General features: G+C 36.2%; 1 protein-coding gene across 1 annotated transcript; it reads left to right on the forward strand.

Annotated features, from left to right (window-relative positions):
• The first annotated feature begins 17,747 nt into the window (after window positions 1-17,747).
• Window positions 17,748-19,373, forward strand: LOC131158491 (deoxypodophyllotoxin synthase-like). The gene is made up of 3 exons (XM_058113359.1): window positions 17,748-18,139; window positions 18,485-18,809; window positions 19,119-19,373. Exons 1-3 carry the CDS (start codon window positions 17,748-17,750, stop codon window positions 19,371-19,373), a joined length of 972 nt encoding a protein of 323 aa, XP_057969342.1.
• The last annotated feature ends 613 nt before the right edge of the window (window positions 19,374-19,986 follow it).

The following is a 19,986-nucleotide window of genomic DNA, read 5'->3' on the forward strand; positions in this document are numbered from 1 at the left end:
GTGCATTTCTATTTCTTTCTTTCTTTTTTTTCTTTCTTCTTCTTTTTCAATTTCTTTCTTTTCATGGTTAGTTAGGAGAATCATTACACTTTTTTTGTTGTCTTCATATCACCAATGGAAATTAAGCTCGAACAAGAGTTCATGAACTATGTCTATTTCTAGGGGTGACTTAGCCTTCACATCTTGAGTAGGCTAGAAGACCTAGGTTTCTATCTCCCCACTGGATCTCACCTCTAGGCTACCAAGTCAAAAACCAAGACTAGTGTACAAAGAATATCCAGAAAAAAGAAGAAGTGAAAGTTGAGTTTCATGAACTCTGAGTTGACGTCAAAACTCAAAAGAACGATAAATGGCTCAACAGTACCTCACAAGGTGTCAAAGTCGCCACGACTGCTCTCTTAGTGATCACAAAGAACCCTAAGTGCTACAAGTCACGTAAATGTGTATTTTCAGTCTCATGAGATACCATGTAAATACAAGAGTTCATACAGCCAGATTAATACAAATGAACTACCAGTCAACCTTCATGGAGTTACAATTCCTAGATTAGCCATATAAGGAGAAACTACACATAAATAGCCCAAGTGTGTAACTTATAGGTTATATGCAAGTATGTAAAGGATATAAGTTAGTGTTAATCATGGCCTTATAATCCATATTAAAATTTTTTTTTCAATGCATTTTCTCCTCGCCCCCCCCCCCCCAAACTAAAGTGAAACATTGTCCTCTATGTGAAAGCATAGGGGAGATGGGAGAGATGATAAGGAAGGAAGTAGAGACATTCCTAGGTGGAGAAGTGAGGGAAAAGAAAAAGTAAAACTAAGGAAAAATGTACCTAACAATAAAGCAGGATAAAACAAAATGAAAAGAAAGGAAAGAAAAACATCACAATCTATCTAGCAGAAGCTCGGAGGAATTTCATCTAGTGGGTGCAATTTTATAAATTGAACTAACGGGTCTCCAAATTTGAGCCACCACAATGAATTAGTCTTATTACTTGCATGAAAGTTAGCCACAAATGAATTAATACCCTTCAAAATACCTGACAATACATGTGCAGATTGAATTTCTCATTTTAACTCAAAAGGATATTGATTTAGTATGTTTTCCAAGGAATTTACTTCTTTAAGAACTGGTTTTTGAGAAAAATTTGTCGAAACAATTACCTTTAGTTCTCCAAAAGCATCAACATTAAAATATTTACCTGGTTCCTTGAAAGTTGAACTCTTACCATTCTGCTCAAGTTCATCATCTGGTGCACCAATTACCTTACCATTGCAAAGATTTGCTTCGGCATTGCAATCCTTGACATTCACTACAGTAGGTAATGATGGTTCCATGGTTGTCAATTGCTCTTGAATATCTGGTTGGGATGACGACTCCTTCAATTCCGAGCTCGCTTCTTCTGATTCTTTTTTAGCTTCATCTGTCTTAGCTGTAACTTCAAGTGTCGGGACAACTGTTTGTTTGTCGATGGGTATCTTAGGTCAAGAAACTTCTTCTTCACTTCCTAGATTACTAACAACCTTCTTTATATCAAGAGAATTCCCTAAGTGATCATATACCTATTGATGTTGTTGCTGGTATACTTGAGGATCAGACTGAGGTTGTGCTGGAAAGGCCCTTTATTCTAGGGTACTCAATTACATGCTCAACTCATTAATGGTGGCCCACAATTCATTTATGGTATGAGTATTAATTTACATAAATTCCTGAAGTGTATTAGCCATTTGTGTCATGCTATCCTTAAAACACATTGTCGGTGGAACATGACCTTCATTAGACTGAAATCCTGGAAGTGAGTAGCTTTGATAGATCTGCTATGGTGGATACTAATGTGGAGGAGTAATTGGGTAATATATCGACTGCAAAAGTAGTGCATAAGATTGAGGAGGCTATTGAAATAGTGAAGAGTATGGACCAAATTGATTATTCTCCATAAGAAATTCGAGTAATTCCTCTATTCCGGATTGTAGGTGTTCGAGAATGGATATGATTTAGAGCTTTGTTAACCCAATTTACTAATTGAATTTGATCAGAACTACTCTCCTTTTCTAATTCTTCTACCCTCATTTCCAGTGCAACAACAAGGGCCTAGAGATCATTCTCCTCTTTGACGTCATATTTACCCCCACCACTGATTGCGCTAAAAGGTTGTACTGGCATTGGTGCTTGATTGTATCGTGTATTCCATTGTTGGACACTTTCTGCTAAGTAATCAAAGAATGATAGTGCCTCATCCAGTTCCTTGCTGAAGAGTTTTCCATTGCACAGTGTCTGGACAAATTGTTTGCAATCACGAGTAAGAGCTGTACGAAAATAATTGACTAACCTCCATGATTCAAACGCATGATGTGGACAAATATTTATCAGATCTTTGAACCTCTCTTAACAAACTTGAAAATTCTTGTCACCCTTCTGCATAAACTGAATGATCCGTTCCTGCAAAAATTGAATTTTATTTGAGGGACAAAACTTTTGTAGAAATTCATGCTCCATATCAGCCCAATTAAAGATAGAGTGAGGTCTCAAAGAATTAAACCACATATTTTCCTTATCTTTCATAGAGGCAGGAAATAAATGAAGTTTAGTAAATTAATTATTTCCAGCTTTAGTAATAATGGTATTGCAACTCAACTCAAAATCTGCCAGGTGCTGATAAGGACACTTAGATTCCATCTCGTGGAACTGAGGTATCACTGACCTCCTCCTATGCTTAATTGGAAAATTAAATGCATTATTAGGTAAAGTAGTGTAAGACGGTGCAGTGATTCACGTGGCCTGTAAAAAATCCACAAGCGTGCATGGTGCAGGTGCGGGCATATTTTTTTTTTTTCAAAACTTTTATTTTCTCTTTTTTTTTTTTTCATGAAGAAAAGCAAAATAAAAGGGAAAAACACTAGTTTAAAACTAAATCAGGCATTCCTCGGCAACGGCGCCAAAAACTTAACTCACTCTAAAGATGAGCAGCTTAGAAACTATCCCAAATATAGGAGTTCAGTCGTGTAATAATTAGCCCAGAGGCTAGATGGTATTCTCAGGGAATGCAGTTTAATTCCAAACCTTGTGTAATCCCAAAGAAAATAAGAAAAATAAGATTTTACTGAACATAGTTCATATTCGGTTTCCTAGGATTTTTTAGATTTTTGTAGTAGAATTTTAAACAATGTAAACCCTAATTAAAAATTTAACATGCATGAAATAACTATTTAAATGTCATATTTAATACCGGAATAACGAAATAAGTAAACCCTGCAATTATCCAACTTAATAAAAATGAACTAAACTATTTAATAAATAAAACTCAACTAAATGAAAAATACTAAATTTAATAACAAGCCAAAACCAAATTAAAAAAAAAAAACTGACTTTAAGAATAAGAACAACCAAAGAAAATATTTAAATGCAACCCAAGATTCTAAAAGGAAAAAAAAATTTTGAATCAGATTCAACTCCAACAACGTGTTTAAATAAAAAAACAAATTGAACTTCACAATAAAGATAACCCCAAAGAAATATTTAGATCCAAAGAGAAATTTAAATAAAATAAAGACAAATTGAAATTAACTTAACAATACTTAAACAAGAATTTAAATGCAAGCTTTAAATTAAAATAAACTATTTCTAACAATCCTGAATTCAAAGATAGAGAGAGATAGAGAAGGAGAGATGAGAGAGTAGAGAGACGAGAGAGATGAGAGAAGAGATGAAGATAGAAGAGAGAAGAAAAAGAAGAGAAAGAGAGTTGGGAGAATGAGAGAGGAAGAGAGAGAGAGAGAGAGAGAGAGAGAGAGAGAGAGAGATCAAGCCGTGAGAGAGAGAGAGAGAGTTGCAGAGAGTGGTCGTGAGTTTGGAGAAGAGGAGGAGAGTTGCAGCTACTCGGGTCTTCTACCAAAGCTGCTATGAAGCAGTTTTTTTTTTTTGGTTTTCTTTCTCATCCTAGGGCTCCCACCAACCAAAATTGCCCTCTTACCCCACAAGAACCCCCTTTTAAGAACCCTCTAAAGCAACCCTAAAGGTCATCTTCCAAACCCTCTTTACGGCTCCAACGCTAAGTCCTTATGGCTGCTGGGCAAGTCAAATCATGGGCCTACGGCCCCAGCTACTTCTCCCCAGCTCCCAACAACCCTACAGTCTTCCCCAAGATCCTCTCGTCAAGGCCTAGCTCACATTCACGCATGGCCCCTGCATGGGGTTCTTCATGGATTCTCAGAAGCACGACCTATATGCATGCAGCCTAACGCTTGTCTCCACGGACATGACCCGATATCCTTCACACATACATGTCAAGCTCTTCACGTGGCTTACTTCAATTTCTCACGCATGCATAGGTGCCCACGAAAACCCTAGATGCTCAAAGTCTTGATTTGGACTCCGCCTCACGTATACGGCTCTCCATGAACATGACTTGGCTTCTGAAAATTATCTTTGATGCATAATCTCATTTAATGCTCATGTACACGACGACACCTCTTCATGCTCACGACCCGCATACATTCTAATCTCGGATTTAATTTTCAAAATTTTTCCTATAATAATAAAATACAAAAATCTATTAATTATTTGAAATAAGATTAAATATTACAAATTGGGGGCAATGCTAAAATATTGAACATACTTACGCATTTTATTAAAAATATAATCTCTAATGTACAAAAATTTAAATGCCTAAATTTGCAAATTTGACGCGTAATCAATCATCGTACTCACACCTCCCATTGCCAATACGTATCATGTAGGAGTCAAACCATTTGTATCACTGCCACGGAGATTACTTCAGCCCGTAAAGTGACTTTTTCAGTTTACAAACCAAGTGTTCTTACCTAGGTTGACAAAACCCTTCTGGCAGTGACATGTAAATCTGCTCGTCTAAATCATCATGGAGAAACACTGTCTTATTTGCTCCAAATGCATGTCGTAATGTGCCAACAATCCCAACATTACCTTGATGGAAGTGTGTCCCACCAAAGGGGAGAAGATTTAATCATAATCAACCCATTTCCTATAGTAACCTAGAAAAAAAATATTAAATAATAAATAATAATAATAAATAATTAATTATACAATTAATAATGAATATTGAGTAAATAATATAATATAATAAAATGATATATTAATATAATATAATTTAATATAAGGATATAAGATTATGATCTTATGATATATATACAAATATCTTCTTAGGATATATATGTACAAATATCTTCTTTTGAAATATATATATATATATATATATATATATATATACAAATGTCTTCTTATGATATATATATACATGCAAATATCTTCTTATGAAATATATATATATATATATAGACACACACACACACAAATAACTTCTTACGAAATAAAGCTCTCTCTCTCTCTCTCTCTCTCTCTCTCTCCTTAACCCCTTTCTCTCTCTCTCTCCCCAATTTATTTGGCGAATCCTACGCCGATTGAAGAATAGAAAGTACCCTTGGGTTCCAAATTCGACCACCAACATTTTACCAGAGTGGATTTGTCATTTGGGCGTCGTAGGCACCACTCCTGGGATAAGGTAAGGGGAATAAATTATGTCAGCTTTTTAATAAATTTGAACCAATTAAATCGGAGTATAAGATTGTAGGGTTAAAGTAAGGGATTTTATGAATGATTTGAATGGTTGAAATTATTAGTTTGAGTTATTAAACATGTTCTGTAAAGGATTAAAGTGAGTAGGGTTGATCGTCTTCGTTCTCTTTTAAATATGAATTCTTAGGTTATTATAAATTGTGGAGATGATCATATCCTTATTTTTAGGAATAATGTATTCAAGCCTATTATGGTATATTTTCTACAAGCAGTACATTATAGTATGTTTAACACTTAAATCATGTGGTATGAGGTTAATTCTTCATAATAAACTGGTTGTGATTACTGTGGAGGATAAACTTATATGTTTGTGTGATGTGTGGTTATTTTTTTATTCCGCGATATAACGTTGGCAGGCCTAAGGAGTTTGTTATATTGTCCTTGATATAAATCGCAATATAACGTTGGCAGGATATAAGGAGTTCGTTATATTATCATTTATATAAACAGGGTAAAACGTTGACAGGCTTGAGGAGTTCGTTTTACTGATTTACTATGAATAGGTCATTGTGAAAATGTAATAGTGGATGTCTGTTATGAAGTATGTGCTGAGAACAATGGGGAGGGATGCTCAGTACATAGAGGGAACGATGGGGAGGGATACCTTAAGAACCACAGGAAGTGAAGTATTTGTGCACTATCCTTTGTGGGTGTGAGTACATGTATGGGAATTAAATGTATTGTGATTGTGGATGTGTTATGGAATTACTTATAATATGTGTATGCAGATGTCTGTGGTATGATTGATGATGTATGTGTGAGTACAATTTATAAGTGTCCTTATAGAGGTAGTTGATTAACAGATAGTTATGTTTTGTATATACTAAAACTCATGTTAGCCACACATTGGTAATAATCTATTCCGTTTTACTAAGAAGTGTCTCACCCCATTATACAACTCATTTTTTAGGACCTTTTGGTAAACGAGCTTACCTAACTTCAGGGTAGGGTTGGAGAGTTTAAAATAGTGTGAGTGGTTATAAGAACTTGAAGTATTAAGTTTTTGTTTAAAATTCTTGGTTATGTAATATGGTTGAATGGATACACCTTTTTGGATGCATACTATAGTACTCTGGTATTTTATTTAAGGATGTTTAATTATTTTTTGCAGCTTGGATGATATTTATCATATCAAAGATCTGCGAATGGAACTCATAATACCTAGGGCCCCACTCTCAGATTCAGCGCGTTACATTTCCTCTGTGAGTATCCCTTTGTTACCAACCGAGCTTTGAATTTTTTTTTTTTTTTTTTAAACTGTTACTTTCTTCATGTTCACCCACTTGCTTCCTATCGTTCTCTTCCCCACTTGAAGTTCCACTAAGCCCCACGTATGATTCTTATGTAGTGATTCCATCTCCTCCATCGTAGCACCCATGCAACTACTTTTTTTTTTTTCTTCTAGTTATGCACTACTGCCCGAAAGGTAGTAGGATCTACGCTACTAGTGAAAAGACACCAGATCATCAAAATCTTACATGGACGGTGGCCGAATAATGCGTCTAGGGATATCTATGGTTATACTATGATGTTGGTACGAGTCTCTCGAGTTAGAGCTCCCTGCGTCCTGACCATTTTTCATCTCCACCTTGAGTCTCTAACTCCACCAGCACCACATGCTCATTGCTGCTGTAGTTTTCTGGCACTTATTTCTTTTCTTCTTATTTAGTATGCTGCAATATGACTTTCTCATCGAAAACCATGTCTCTACTCATCACACTTTGTCTACCACCAGATCCCACAACTTACCCCCTTTCACCCCTTTCAGATATCCTAGAAAGATATAACATCTAGACTTCGCCTCAACTTTTGATGTCTTCTAACTAGGAACATGCACATATATAGGCTAGACAACCAAATTCTCTCAAATCGGAGTAGTCTACTTCATTACATATCCATACCTCCTCAGCAACTTTTCCATCGTGTGATGCCCTTAGTGATCTGTTAACCAAGAAACACGTCATACTCACTACCTCGGCCCTGAGACATCGAGCCATTTTATCTAGGATTCTGTTCAATGTTTCTGCCTCACCATTTTGTCGTGGTTTCTTGCGTCTAGTAAAATATCACCTTATTCCATGTTGCTCACACAATTCTCTGATGGTTGAATTTTTGTACTCATTGCCATTGTCTATCCTGAGGAACTTAATCTTTCTCTCGGTCTAGTTTTCCATCTCAACTTTTCACAGTTTAAACTTGGCAAACGTCTCTGATTTGTTCCGTACGAAGTACATTTAGACCTTTAATGAGTAATCATCAATGAAACTCACAAAGTACATATGCTCTCATCGTGATGCTACTCTCATCAGCCCGCAAACATCTGAATGAATGTAATCGAGGATTCCCTCCGTCTTATTTGTGGCTCTCATAAACTCAACTCTATTATGTTTCACAAGCTCGCAGTACATGAAGAAATTCAGCTTGCATGATTTGACCCTCTTCAAATGATTTCTATTATGAAGCTCTTTTATTCCATGCCCATCCATATGCCCTAACCACATATGTCACAAGACGGTGCAATCCTACTTAGACTTTGTAGTTGTAACTCCACCTACAACTATAGTACCTAGTAATGTATTCCTCGATACTTTCTGTACCTTTATCACTATTAGAATTCCCTTACTTACCTTTTATTACACCGCTTTCAGATTTGTGACTAAACCCGTTTTAATCTAAAGTGCTTAACGAAATCAAATTCTTCCTTGACAATGTTATATGCCCAACATCACATAACGTCCTCACCACACAATCAAACATCTTGATTCTGATGTTTCCCATTTCGATAAATTTGAATAAAGTATCGTTTCCCATTAGAACAGAACCATAATACACCAATGTGTAAGTCGTGAACTAGTCTTTGTTGGGCGTCATGTGATAAGAGCATGCCAAATCTAAGATCCAAAAATCTGAGAGACCATTTGAACCAATTGAAATAGATAGCATTAAACACTACAAAAAAAAGGTTTTTTAGTGAGGAAACTATAAGTGATAGAGCTAAAATATTCAATAATAATGAGTCATTAGGGACAAAAATAAAACTTGTCCCTAATAATCAACGTATTAGTGATGGTTTTTCAAACTATAACTAATAATGTATTTTTAGTGACGAAAATGAAATCGTCACTAATACATTCATCACTAAAAGTAAATTTCCCACTCAAACTATTGTAGAAAAATATTAGCAATGATTTTTTGGGTATTAATGATGATTGTTGAAACCGTCACTAAAACTTTTATGCAGAAAGGTTATTTACCCTTCATGTTGAAGTCTGCAAGAACCCCAAAATTTCCTCTTCCCTCTCCCAGCTCCCTCGCACGAACCCCTCCTCCCTCCTCTCTACGCCACCACTACCCACCATCACCCTCGAATGCACATAGTTGCGAGAACCCCAAAACTTCCCCTTCCCTTTCCTAGCTCCCTTGCGCGAACCCCTCCTCCCTCCTCCTTGTGGCTTCACTATCCACTGCCACTACCCACCGCCACAGTTGGACACACACAGTGACAACCTCATCCCCCTTTGCACCATATAGCCGCGACCTCCTCCCCCTATGTGCCACTGTCGGATCTGCTTCTACCAGGTTTTGTTTTGTTTTTGTTTTTCTTTGAATTAATGTTAGGGGTGAGCAAACGGTCGGTTTGGTTAAATTCGGGTAATTAACTGAATTAACCAAAAAATTCAGTTAAATAATACCATTAACCGAACCGACCAAATTGACAAAGGACACCGAACCGACCCGACCGAATTACCCGAGCCATTCGGGTAATTCGGTTAACCAATTTTAACCGAAATCATTTAAAATTAATTGCTAGAAATATAATACAATTATAAATTTTTTTTAAAACCAAATCCAACTTAATTAAATACCTTATTTATTAATTTTATTAATGAAAATAATATTTTACCATAAAACAAAGAATCCAAATAGGTTAAATAAACTCCTTAATGCACTTGCATAAGCAAAATTTATATTCATAAATTATATTTAAAATATAATTAATTAGTAATTCGGTTAATCGGTTAACCGAAACTTTTTTTACCCTTAACCGAACCGAAACCAATTAACCAAAATTTTGTAGAATTATAACCGAACCAACCGAACCGGGATTTTTACCCGAACCGAACTGGCCAATTTCGGCTGGTTAATTCGGTTAATTCGGTTTTCACCGAATTATGCTCACCCCTAATTAATGTGTGAATAGTATATATATTTGAATCATTTCTTTTGTATTGATAGATTTGCACATATATGAAGCAACGATAAATTTATTAATTTCTATTTTCATTTTATTTATTTATTATTCCTTTGTTAATATTTTATTTAATTTTGTGAGTTGAATGTGTCACAAGTGCATATAGACTAAAATAGCCATAGTTACGTTGTTTCCTCTATAAGTTTGTGTTGGTATAGAATAATAATAGTTGTTGCAGTTGTGGCGGCTGCTAAAGCAACTTTCTCACTGTGATTGCATTGCTTCTTTGTTATATTTTCAAGTGTATTAAATAATAACAAGCTTGGTAGTTGTGGCAGCTGCTAGAGTAGCCTTCTTGCTATGTTTGCATTCATTTTTTGACGAATTTGAATGAGAGCTAAATATAAGATTAATAGCAACAACAGTAGGTATGGCAGCTACTAGAGTTTCTTTTTTATTGTGTGCATGAGTTAGAATGAAGCAACAACGGTCATAGCCATTCCTAGGGCAGTTAAGGTGGCCTCCTTTGCTGTGTTTGCATGAAAGTAGTAGCAATAGCTATAAGGGCTTCTTGAGTTAGTCGTTTTGCTAGGTTTTCGCAAGTATAGGTAGGTAGTAGCAGATGCATTGGATATTGTGTAGGCATGATTTGTGTAGGCCATGTTGTTAAGTTTGGATGACAATGGCAGTAACCCAAATACATTAGTTTGAGGGGGAAGGAGTTACATAAGGCTAAATATTCGAAAGTTGCACTTAAAATAGGTTAATATTTTTTTTGGCTTTGATTAAGTTTAACTCCTTATACTTATTCTTTCTTATTGTTTATAGCAAGGTTCTATAAATGATATGGTTTTAGATGCATTGTTACCACATGTTACAAATGAATGTTTCATATGAGACTCGAAGGAAACCTTCCTTAGTCATTCATTATATGCATGTGTTAATTGAAACTTAGACCCGTTCAAGAATTGTTACTGTACATTCATGTCTTATCGTAAATGTGAGACAAATCAATTAATATTCAATTGATTATTACTCATACTATGTAGATTAATAATCAATACAACATGTTAATTATTTGTTTCATTTATGATTGGTGAAGTTTGTTTTTTAGTCATTCTTGAAGTATCCAATGTGTAGATAGTTTAGGAATTTGTATTTACATTAATGTTTTCACCGTTCACGATTTGTTCACTATGATTACATATTTTGAGTGCGTCTCTACTTATATTCTCTAGATGCATAGTAGGGTGTCATGACAATTTGTTAGTGATAAAAAACTCACAACATGTTCCCTTCCCCCTTATCGTGTACTTGGAGAACCATGAGGAGATGCTACTAAAATTTAGAATGACTATGATCAAGGAATTTGAGTGATTGCCTACAATGTAAATATACATTTGTTGGATGGGATAGGATCCATACCCTTTAGATAGAAGGTGGTTCATTTTAGGATTCACGATGCATGCCTCATAAACATTATCATAATATAATCAACATCATTTAGTTGAACATTTTATAAGCTAATTAATGAATATGAATAAGAGTTGGATGAAGGCTTGGGGTAGGTTTCTACTAGAATACGTCAAAGGGGTACATGATTTCATAGAGTTTGCGCATCCTCGTGCTGACAAGTACATTAGAATAAGGTGTCCTTGCAAGAAATACTAAAAAAATAACATTTCAACACACTGATTTGGTTGGAAAACATTTATTAGACTATGGAGACAATAGCTAGCTACACAAGATGGGTGTTTCACAGTGAAAATTACACAATTCTAAGTGATGATGATGAAGAGAAAGATAAGGGAGCAAATATAGGAGGTTGTGATATTGAGTTGGATGGTTCGAAGACGACGGTACCCAAAAACTCCACCCTAGTTGAAAATTATGCACTTAAAGGCGAACTTAGTAAACTTAGTTTATTTTAAGCACCAAGGTAGTCAATTTGGGCATATGAGGTCCAACCCGAGTGGGAACAGCCCCGATACATCCGTGAGATTGACCTGGACATGTTGGAGCTGATGGTGCCCAAGCACTCCTCCCTGGGAGCATTTACATACTTAAAAGTAAAGTTAGAATATTAACAAACTTAGCAACTTTAGTGGATTTAAGCACTCATGTGTCCAATTCAGATATACGAGGTCCAAACTGAGTGGGGTCACTCTCTCCAAGTCCGCAACATTGAACTGGTTGGGCCGGAGCTGACGGTGCCCAAAAACTCCTCTCTAGGAGCGTTTTAGAGGCTTAGAAGTGAAGTTATAATACAAACAAACATAGCAAACTTAATGGATTTAATCACTCAGGTGTCTAAGTCGGGCATATGAGGTCCAAATAGAGTGAGGTCAGTCTTGATACGTCCATGACATTGAGCTCAACACGTCGAAGCCGATGGTATCCAAAAAATCCTTCCTGATTTAAAATTATGTACTTAGGAGCTAACTGAGCAAACTAAGTTGATTTAAACACTCAGGTGTCCAGGTCGGGCATACGAGGTAGCCACTAAGAGTTGGGTCAATTTTGACTGATCAAACTTAACTATTTAAAATTGTATCATATCTTGTTTAACTATGTTCAATCAATCTTGCTATCAAATCCATTTTACTTATAGTACATACATATTCAAAAATTGTAAACTAATTTTTTGTATAATTATTACTTTATAGGGTCTATGGGCTATTACAAGAAGATGAGGATGATGCCGACCACTAAAGTCAGATGCAACTTTTTTTTGTTTTGTATATTTTTTATTTGAACAAATCATATATATGTGATGTTTCTGAACTATTTGTTATGTGTATATACATATATGAAGTTTTTTGAAAAACTTATGAAATTTTCACTAATTATGGTTCAATATTATGTTTGAAGAAATTTAATTCTAAGTTTTTACAGGGATGAATGGGTAATTTAAGATAATTTAATTATTTTAAACTTTTAGTGACGGTTTGGAAATCTGTCATTAATAGTATGTCTCTAGTGATGATTTTAAGCCAAGAAAATGTGCCAATTATAATGTCAGTCTTAGACTTTTAGTGATGGAATGAAACCGTCAGTAATAGTTAGTTATTACTGCCAATTTAGCTACCAATCTAAAACCATCACTAAGCTATCACTAATAATGTAACGCCTCGGCCCTTAATACGGCCCCGGAGTGCTACTATATATACATATCATGTACAAATCTTGCTACATATATAACTACTTGCCCTAAACAGGGACATATGGGTATTTCATAATGATCTGTACTCACATAAATTGTGGAAAAAAATAAACATTCATATGGATTCTAATAGATATACTAAAGCATCTAATTGTTCCTTACATACGATTATTAGTACGTAAAACAAAAACTGTATGACATTCCCAAAAAGAAAACCCATCATGCCTAACCAACCCAGAACTCCTACAAAACTTACCTCAGCTAACCAGACGCTACGCTCTGAAGTCTTTGTATAAGACTAAGACCGATTTCCTATAACTCTTGAAAGAAAAGTTGTAAGATTGGGGTGAGACACTTCTCAGTAAGGAGGAAGATATTACATTAGCGTGTGACTGTATAGTTATATTCTTATTTAAAAACAGTTATCTAGATTGCATATTATCAATACTTAAATGTATATATAGTTCATATAAAATTCACAGATAATATGAAACCCATCATCGTTACAAGTGAGAGTTCCCGAGGTTAGGGTAGGGTACAAGCCCATACACTGTATGATCCCTCCGCCCGGTACTCAAACCTATAACTCTACCCAGTAAAGCTTTTAAAATCATGTATATGCATATTTAGAACACTGTCCAGCTCAAAACTATCGTAACTATCCCAGTAACTCCCCCTGGCAAGGTTTGTGTGCTAAGAAAACACTTATCAAGCCATGTACGTACAGGAATCGTTAGGCATCCTATCATACTACAGTCCAACTTGGCCATCACAACCCGGATCCCTTTTGACCAATGGCCCTTCTTACCAAGCCTACTACTAGGTACCCACACTGAATAACAACTACGTGTGGTTGCACTGTACCTCTGTTTTTGCAATGACACCTAGCCTACATAATATAAGCTTTTTAAGGCTTCATATACTATTGAGACAAGATGCGGTTCCAATATCATATATATAATTTATATTAAAACATAATAACTTGTGCAATTCCAGTATTTTCACAATCTCATTAATGCATACTTTCATTCACACTGTGATAAAAATCGGCTTGTAACCTCTCGATTTTAGCCTTTTTCTCATACTTGGCACGGTATCTAACCGGCACCTGTTTTCTGCAAATTCTGATAGTCACTTGGAACCTTAGTCCCCATAATTCATATATATACATCTCACATCAGTATAGATTCAATTCATATCATACATCACTTATTTGATTAAATATACATTCCATATAAGCTGGTTCGTAAAATATATTTTTTCCTGCTATTTAAGAGCTTCAAGCATCTCCTACTTTAATTTTAATAAAAATAAATTAGTATAATAAATTTGGAGATCATATGCCAAAAACTCCATTTTTGCCAAAACCGTAAAATCGTGAAAACCGTAAGAATCGACATTTATACCCGGAAATTTTTTGCAAATAAGCAGTCAATAAGTACATATAAACATAAGCTACATATTCTAAGGTTTATTTTTCTAAAAATACACAAATCCCCTTACCTTTTAGCGTGAACTGGAACATGAGCTTATTGATTCAAACTACGACTCGAGATCGATCCTCAAAACCTAAAAACCGAAGAACAATACTTCAGTATTATTCAATCTACTGCATATCTATCGAAACGAAATCAAATTTAGATCCTAACCTCGATTTTAGGGAAAATCCCGAAAATCTTTAAAATAACGATCTGATCCGCTATAACTAAATAGATTCTCCTTCTAATCCACGTTGGAACCTCCAATCTTCAAAACGGACGACAAACGGCAAAGAATCATAGAGTGAGAGAGAGAGAGAGAGAGAGAGAGAGAGAGAGAGAGAGAGAGAGCTGGTTATAGAGAGAGAGAAAGATTTTGGGTTTTCTTAACCCTTAAGCAACCAAATATGATATTTATAGAGCCCTTGACCGAGTCAAACTCATCAATGAAGCGGCACCTTCGTCGATGAACCAGCCGCTCAGCTCGAGGAAGAAGCCCTACCTTCGTCAACAAACCCTATTCGGATATTTTCTTTAGTTCACTCGGTATCTCTTTGTTGACAACTCTATGAATTTCGGGGACGAAGAGTTGAAGGGACTTCATTGACGAGCATACTGCCCTCATCGACGTACCCTGCTGTTATTCCCTTTTTACCCCTTTCTTATTTATTTTCCTTATTTACGGGTTCAAGTCTCTACAAATAAGTATTAGTGACCATTTGCTATTATTAGTGAAGGTTTGAAACCATTACTAAAGGCCTTGTTTTTTGTAGTGTATATCACCATCACTGTTCCCGGAGTCTCTTTCTTCTACTACATTCGCCATGCTTGATGAACATTCTTTATTTTCAGCATTCCTTTTCTTCCTCTCTCCAGACAATCCAATTTGATGTGCTCCTTTTTTCCGCACTTAGAAACACCGTACATCCTTCCTTTTCCTGGAATTAGACTTAGCTTGGTTGTTACTCGCTCCACCCCAGAAGTTGCTTCTCCCAAAATTCTGATTCCCTTTCACCATAAGCCCTTTACCTTTAGAATTCTCACTGCCGATCTTCTTCCACTTATAGAAACTTAACAGGGCACTCATGATATGCTCCAACCCCAGAGTTTCTTTCCTTCATGTCAAAGTCGTAATCAGATTCTTATATGTAGGAGATATAGGTAAGGAATTCAGCATCATCAATGCCTTGTCTTTGTCTTCAAACTTCACATAAACCTGCTTTAGATTGTGATGATATGATTGAGTATGTTGATGTGTTTATCAATTCGGATGCAAACCCTCTGCCATTTTAAGCCCATATAATTTTTGCTTATGACTCGGACATGTACTAGCTTTCCACCTTCAGCTAAACTATCGCTGGTGATTCGTCATCCATGAAGTGATACATCATCAGCCAGACAAAGCATAATAATAGTCACAACCTTCACTTCTAACTCCTTCCAACTCATGTCGTCCATGTCTTCCGGCTGTTTTCCGTATAGTGCCTTTACCATACCTTGCTGCACAAACAAGAGTCATTAATCCTCCTCTACCCAAGTCTGAAATTTACCATTCCATCAAACTTAACAACATCAAACTTTGCAGAAGAAATCCCAGCCATTATAACCAATAGGTCTTATACCAATTTGTCATGTAAAGTATACACCAATGTGCAATAGAAACACAAATTAAATTAAAACGTGCAATGCAGCAACCAACGATGAATAATACGTAAGCAATCAATCAGAAAGAGAATAAAAGAAAGCAAATAATTAATGACACAATAATTTACAAGGTTCGGCAATGTGCCTACGTTTATGGGAGCAAGCGGCTGATTTTCACTATCGTATCAAACAAGGGTTACAAAATAATGTTTACGTGGTAACCATATGCGTACAGAAGGCTAACAAATTATCTAAAGTACTCTTGTAGTAGTCCCTGGAGGAAAATCCTCTTAAATCCCCAATCTATCGATCTTCTCAATTCAAATCCCATAAAAACAGTACCGCCGACGACTTAATGGCGAGGATGAAGGATGTAGACTAAAAATGAAACCTTCGACGACTATCTTCCTAGAGCAAACCATCAACCAAACCATCGACCCACCTATTGATGGTTCTTTCCTGCAACTCAGTTTCCTTGTTCTTGCTTCACCTTGCATTCCCTAAGCATATCTTCAACTCAATATGAGTAACATACTCCAACACACCTACTATATTGAATTTTTTCAAATAGCATGATCATAATTTTTCATTTTTGAAATTATAAAGAAGTTTTTAATCATAATAAAATAGCTATATATTTCATTTGTTATAGACTCATGATCATCACAAACCCTGGTATGGCAACAAGGCAGAATGTCACGAACTAAGCTTGTTCAGGGCATTATGCTTGCCTGTGACCACTTGCCTCGTGAGTTTGAGATGAGTTTCCATAATGTAAATACTAGTGTAGGATTATTTTCCAGTATTTATTTCATTGTATGTCAAATAAGGCAGTATGACTTCTCGATCGCTTTGATGTTTCCTAACGTCAGAGTGAGAATAGCCTAGAAAACTCTTTAGGAGAGGGTGAGTGTTCATTTGTCATTGTAAAACTCACTAACTTTTGTCAATGTATTTAGCCTGCTTGCCTCACTCGCTAAACACACATTGTCAACGGAGGTGTTGTTAATGAATTGCATAAATTCAATGTTTACAGCTTGCTTGCCACTGCTTTCATGAATATTTACTGAGTTACTCTTTCCGCTGTCATTTGATTGAATGCTAATGAAAGTGTTTTTGGATGAATGTTGGTAAATAATAGGCTTACTAGTTAAACAAAAGTAATTTAACTAGCGTCGTATGACCCTTTCACAACAGTGTGAAAATAATCGAACCGTGACACAGAGCAAAGCACATGGAACCACGAGTCTTTGTCCTCCTCTATTTTGTCAAATTGACTCATAATGTTAAAAAAATTATTGGATATATTAGGTGTATACATCAAATTTATTATAATTTTGTCAAGCATATCTATATATCTAAAGTATCAAATAATTTCTCTGTAATGTCATGGGTCATGAGCTTCATTCCTAATAAAATCACTAAATCACTTTATAATTACCTCACAAGGAATAGTTTTTAAATCACAACTGAGATTTCTTTAATCTCTATTCGAAAAAAATAACGTATAGCATAGTTTTTTAAAACCGCTCTAATTTTAAAAGACATGCAAGTACTCAGTCCACGCTTAAGTTTTGTTTATATGTGAGAGACGCACTATAGCAACTTGATCGTCCTTCAATAGCTAGTGAGGAGAAGAACCAAAACCATACACAGAATGGGTTCCGATGAGCCAGCAATCCAACCTAAACTCAAGATTCCAGCCATTGACTTCTCCCCTGAAAACATGAAGCCCGGCACAAGCGGTTGGGCGGCGACGCGCGGCGACGTTCGGCGGGCACTGGAGGAGTACGGATGCTTTAAAGCTCAGTTTCCCAGCGTCACTCCCGATGTTGACAAAGCAGTGTTTGGGTCACTGGAAGAACTCTTCCATCTGCCCAGAGAAACCAAAATCCGAAACACAAATGAGAAGCCCTTATATGGCTACCTCGGCGATCAACCTCCCCTTCCTTCCATCCATGAAAGCATGGGCATCGAAAACGCTCACAACCTCCATGAAACTGAAACCTTCACAAAACTCATGTGGCCCTCCGGCAACGATCGCTTTCGGTAATATCCCTCTTTGTATTTTGAATTATTTATATGAAATAGAAAATCAGAAGTGAAAAAAATACAACCAATTTATATGATTCGGCATCGGCAGTATGCCTACATGCATGAAATCCTAAGCAATTTTCACTCTCATATAATTATATTATGTTCTGACTCAAATATATTGCAACGTCCGAGACGAAATCCGCACCTGGATCACAACTTTTAGACTTGGTTTATATAAACAAAGAGGTTTCAGACGAAAGGCAAAGGGGCCTGCAGAGTTTAAGTGGATAAACTTCTGAATATGAGTCTAGTTCAACATAGAATGTTCTCATGCATTTGTTCTTCTGATGGTTTTAGGGATGCTATGCATTCATATGCAAAGCTGGTGATAGAGTTGGATCATGTAGTGAAGAGGATGTTGTTTGAGAGCTATGGCGTTGGGTGGTATTTTGAGGAACATGTTGGTTCCACATCTTACCTTCTTCGGTTCGCAAAGTACAGATCCCCGGGAGCTGACGAGTGTAACATTGGTGCCCATTGTCACACCGACAAAGGCATCATTACCATTGTTCGTTCAAATCCACTCAATGGTCTGGAGATTAAAACCAAAGATGGGGACTGGATTGCTTTTGACCCCTCTCACCCTCCAACCTTCATCATCTTTGCTGGTGACGCACTTTCGGTGGGTAAACTAATTAGTGTATTTTTTTTTTTTTAAATCATGGTATTTGACGCTCTTTGAATACTCTAGTATTTTATGGAAATAATGTCCATCTTTCTATATCTCACCACTTAAATACTAAGGTATTATCTTAAATAAAAAGTAGTTATCCTCAACACTCAAAGTATGTTATTTTAATAAGAGTCTTGAATTTAAAATTGTATTTTTATTTTGTAAAAACATATATATATATTGCATGCTTTGTTGACATGAAAATATGAAAATGATGAATGGGCTAATGAATTAATTAATTGGTTTGGGTTGGCTTAGGCGTGGAGCAATGACAGGATACATTCGCCTCAGCATCAGGTTGTGATAAGCAAGAACGAAACAAGATACACTATAGGGTTGTTTTCGCTTCACGAGGGGATTCTGGAAGTACCGAAAGAGCTAGTGGATGAAGAACATCCGTTGAAGTTCAAGCCTTTTATGAATTTTGAATTACTCAAATTCTTTATCTCCGATCAAGATGTCAACCGGAAATCGGGATCTTGTGCCAAAGCCTACTGCGGCATTGAGACATGACCTAGCTACATGCATCATGCGTGCCTAGTAATAATATATTCATTATGTAAAACATACGTTCTAATTTTGTGTTAATTATGTTCTGCAACTGAGCTGGATGCTACTGTTTTGTTGAGTATGCTTTTTAAATTGGGGTGTTTCGTTTGTGTCTGCGTGTGTGTGTGTGTGCGTGTGTGTGTGGCGCGGGGGGGGGGGGGGGGGGGGGGGGGGCGGGGTGGCGTGGGGGTGTGGTGGGAGGGGTGGTGACTTCTCTTTATGGACGTTACCTAAGCTAGCTGCTGGACGTTTGTGCTTTAGTAATTTGTGTATGCATAGTTTGGGAATAACACTACCACAAAATAATAATTGTGCTCTATTTCATATATCTTTATTTATTTATACGTTGTTCATTTGTGTATTAACTTATAATTCAAGTTGAACACACACACACACACACTCACACATAGATCGCAACGTCCCGGAGAAGATTCCAAAATGACCAAGAATAATATATTTTAAGTTGGATGGAGTTGCCACTAACCTGTTATTGACCTTTGTGCGGTTAACTTACCTAATTACTACTTGTTAATTAGTTTCTAAACTAATCATAGGTTAAGAAACCAGCAGTGTCAGT

This window comes from Malania oleifera, chromosome 6 (genome assembly GCF_029873635.1).
Source record: "Malania oleifera isolate guangnan ecotype guangnan chromosome 6, ASM2987363v1, whole genome shotgun sequence".
Lineage (NCBI taxonomy): Eukaryota > Viridiplantae > Streptophyta > Magnoliopsida > Santalales > Ximeniaceae > Malania > Malania oleifera.

Coding starts and splice junctions, on each gene's coding strand:
- LOC131158491 (XM_058113359.1), top strand. CDS start 17,748: ATGGGTTCCGATGAGCCAGCAATCCAACCTAAACTCAAGATTCCAGCC. Junction 18,140..18,484: donor TCCGGCAACGATCGCTTTCG/GTAATATCCCTC, acceptor TGATGGTTTTAG/GGATGCTATGCATTCATATG. Junction 18,810..19,118: donor TTGCTGGTGACGCACTTTCG/GTGGGTAAACTA, acceptor GGGTTGGCTTAG/GCGTGGAGCAATGACAGGAT.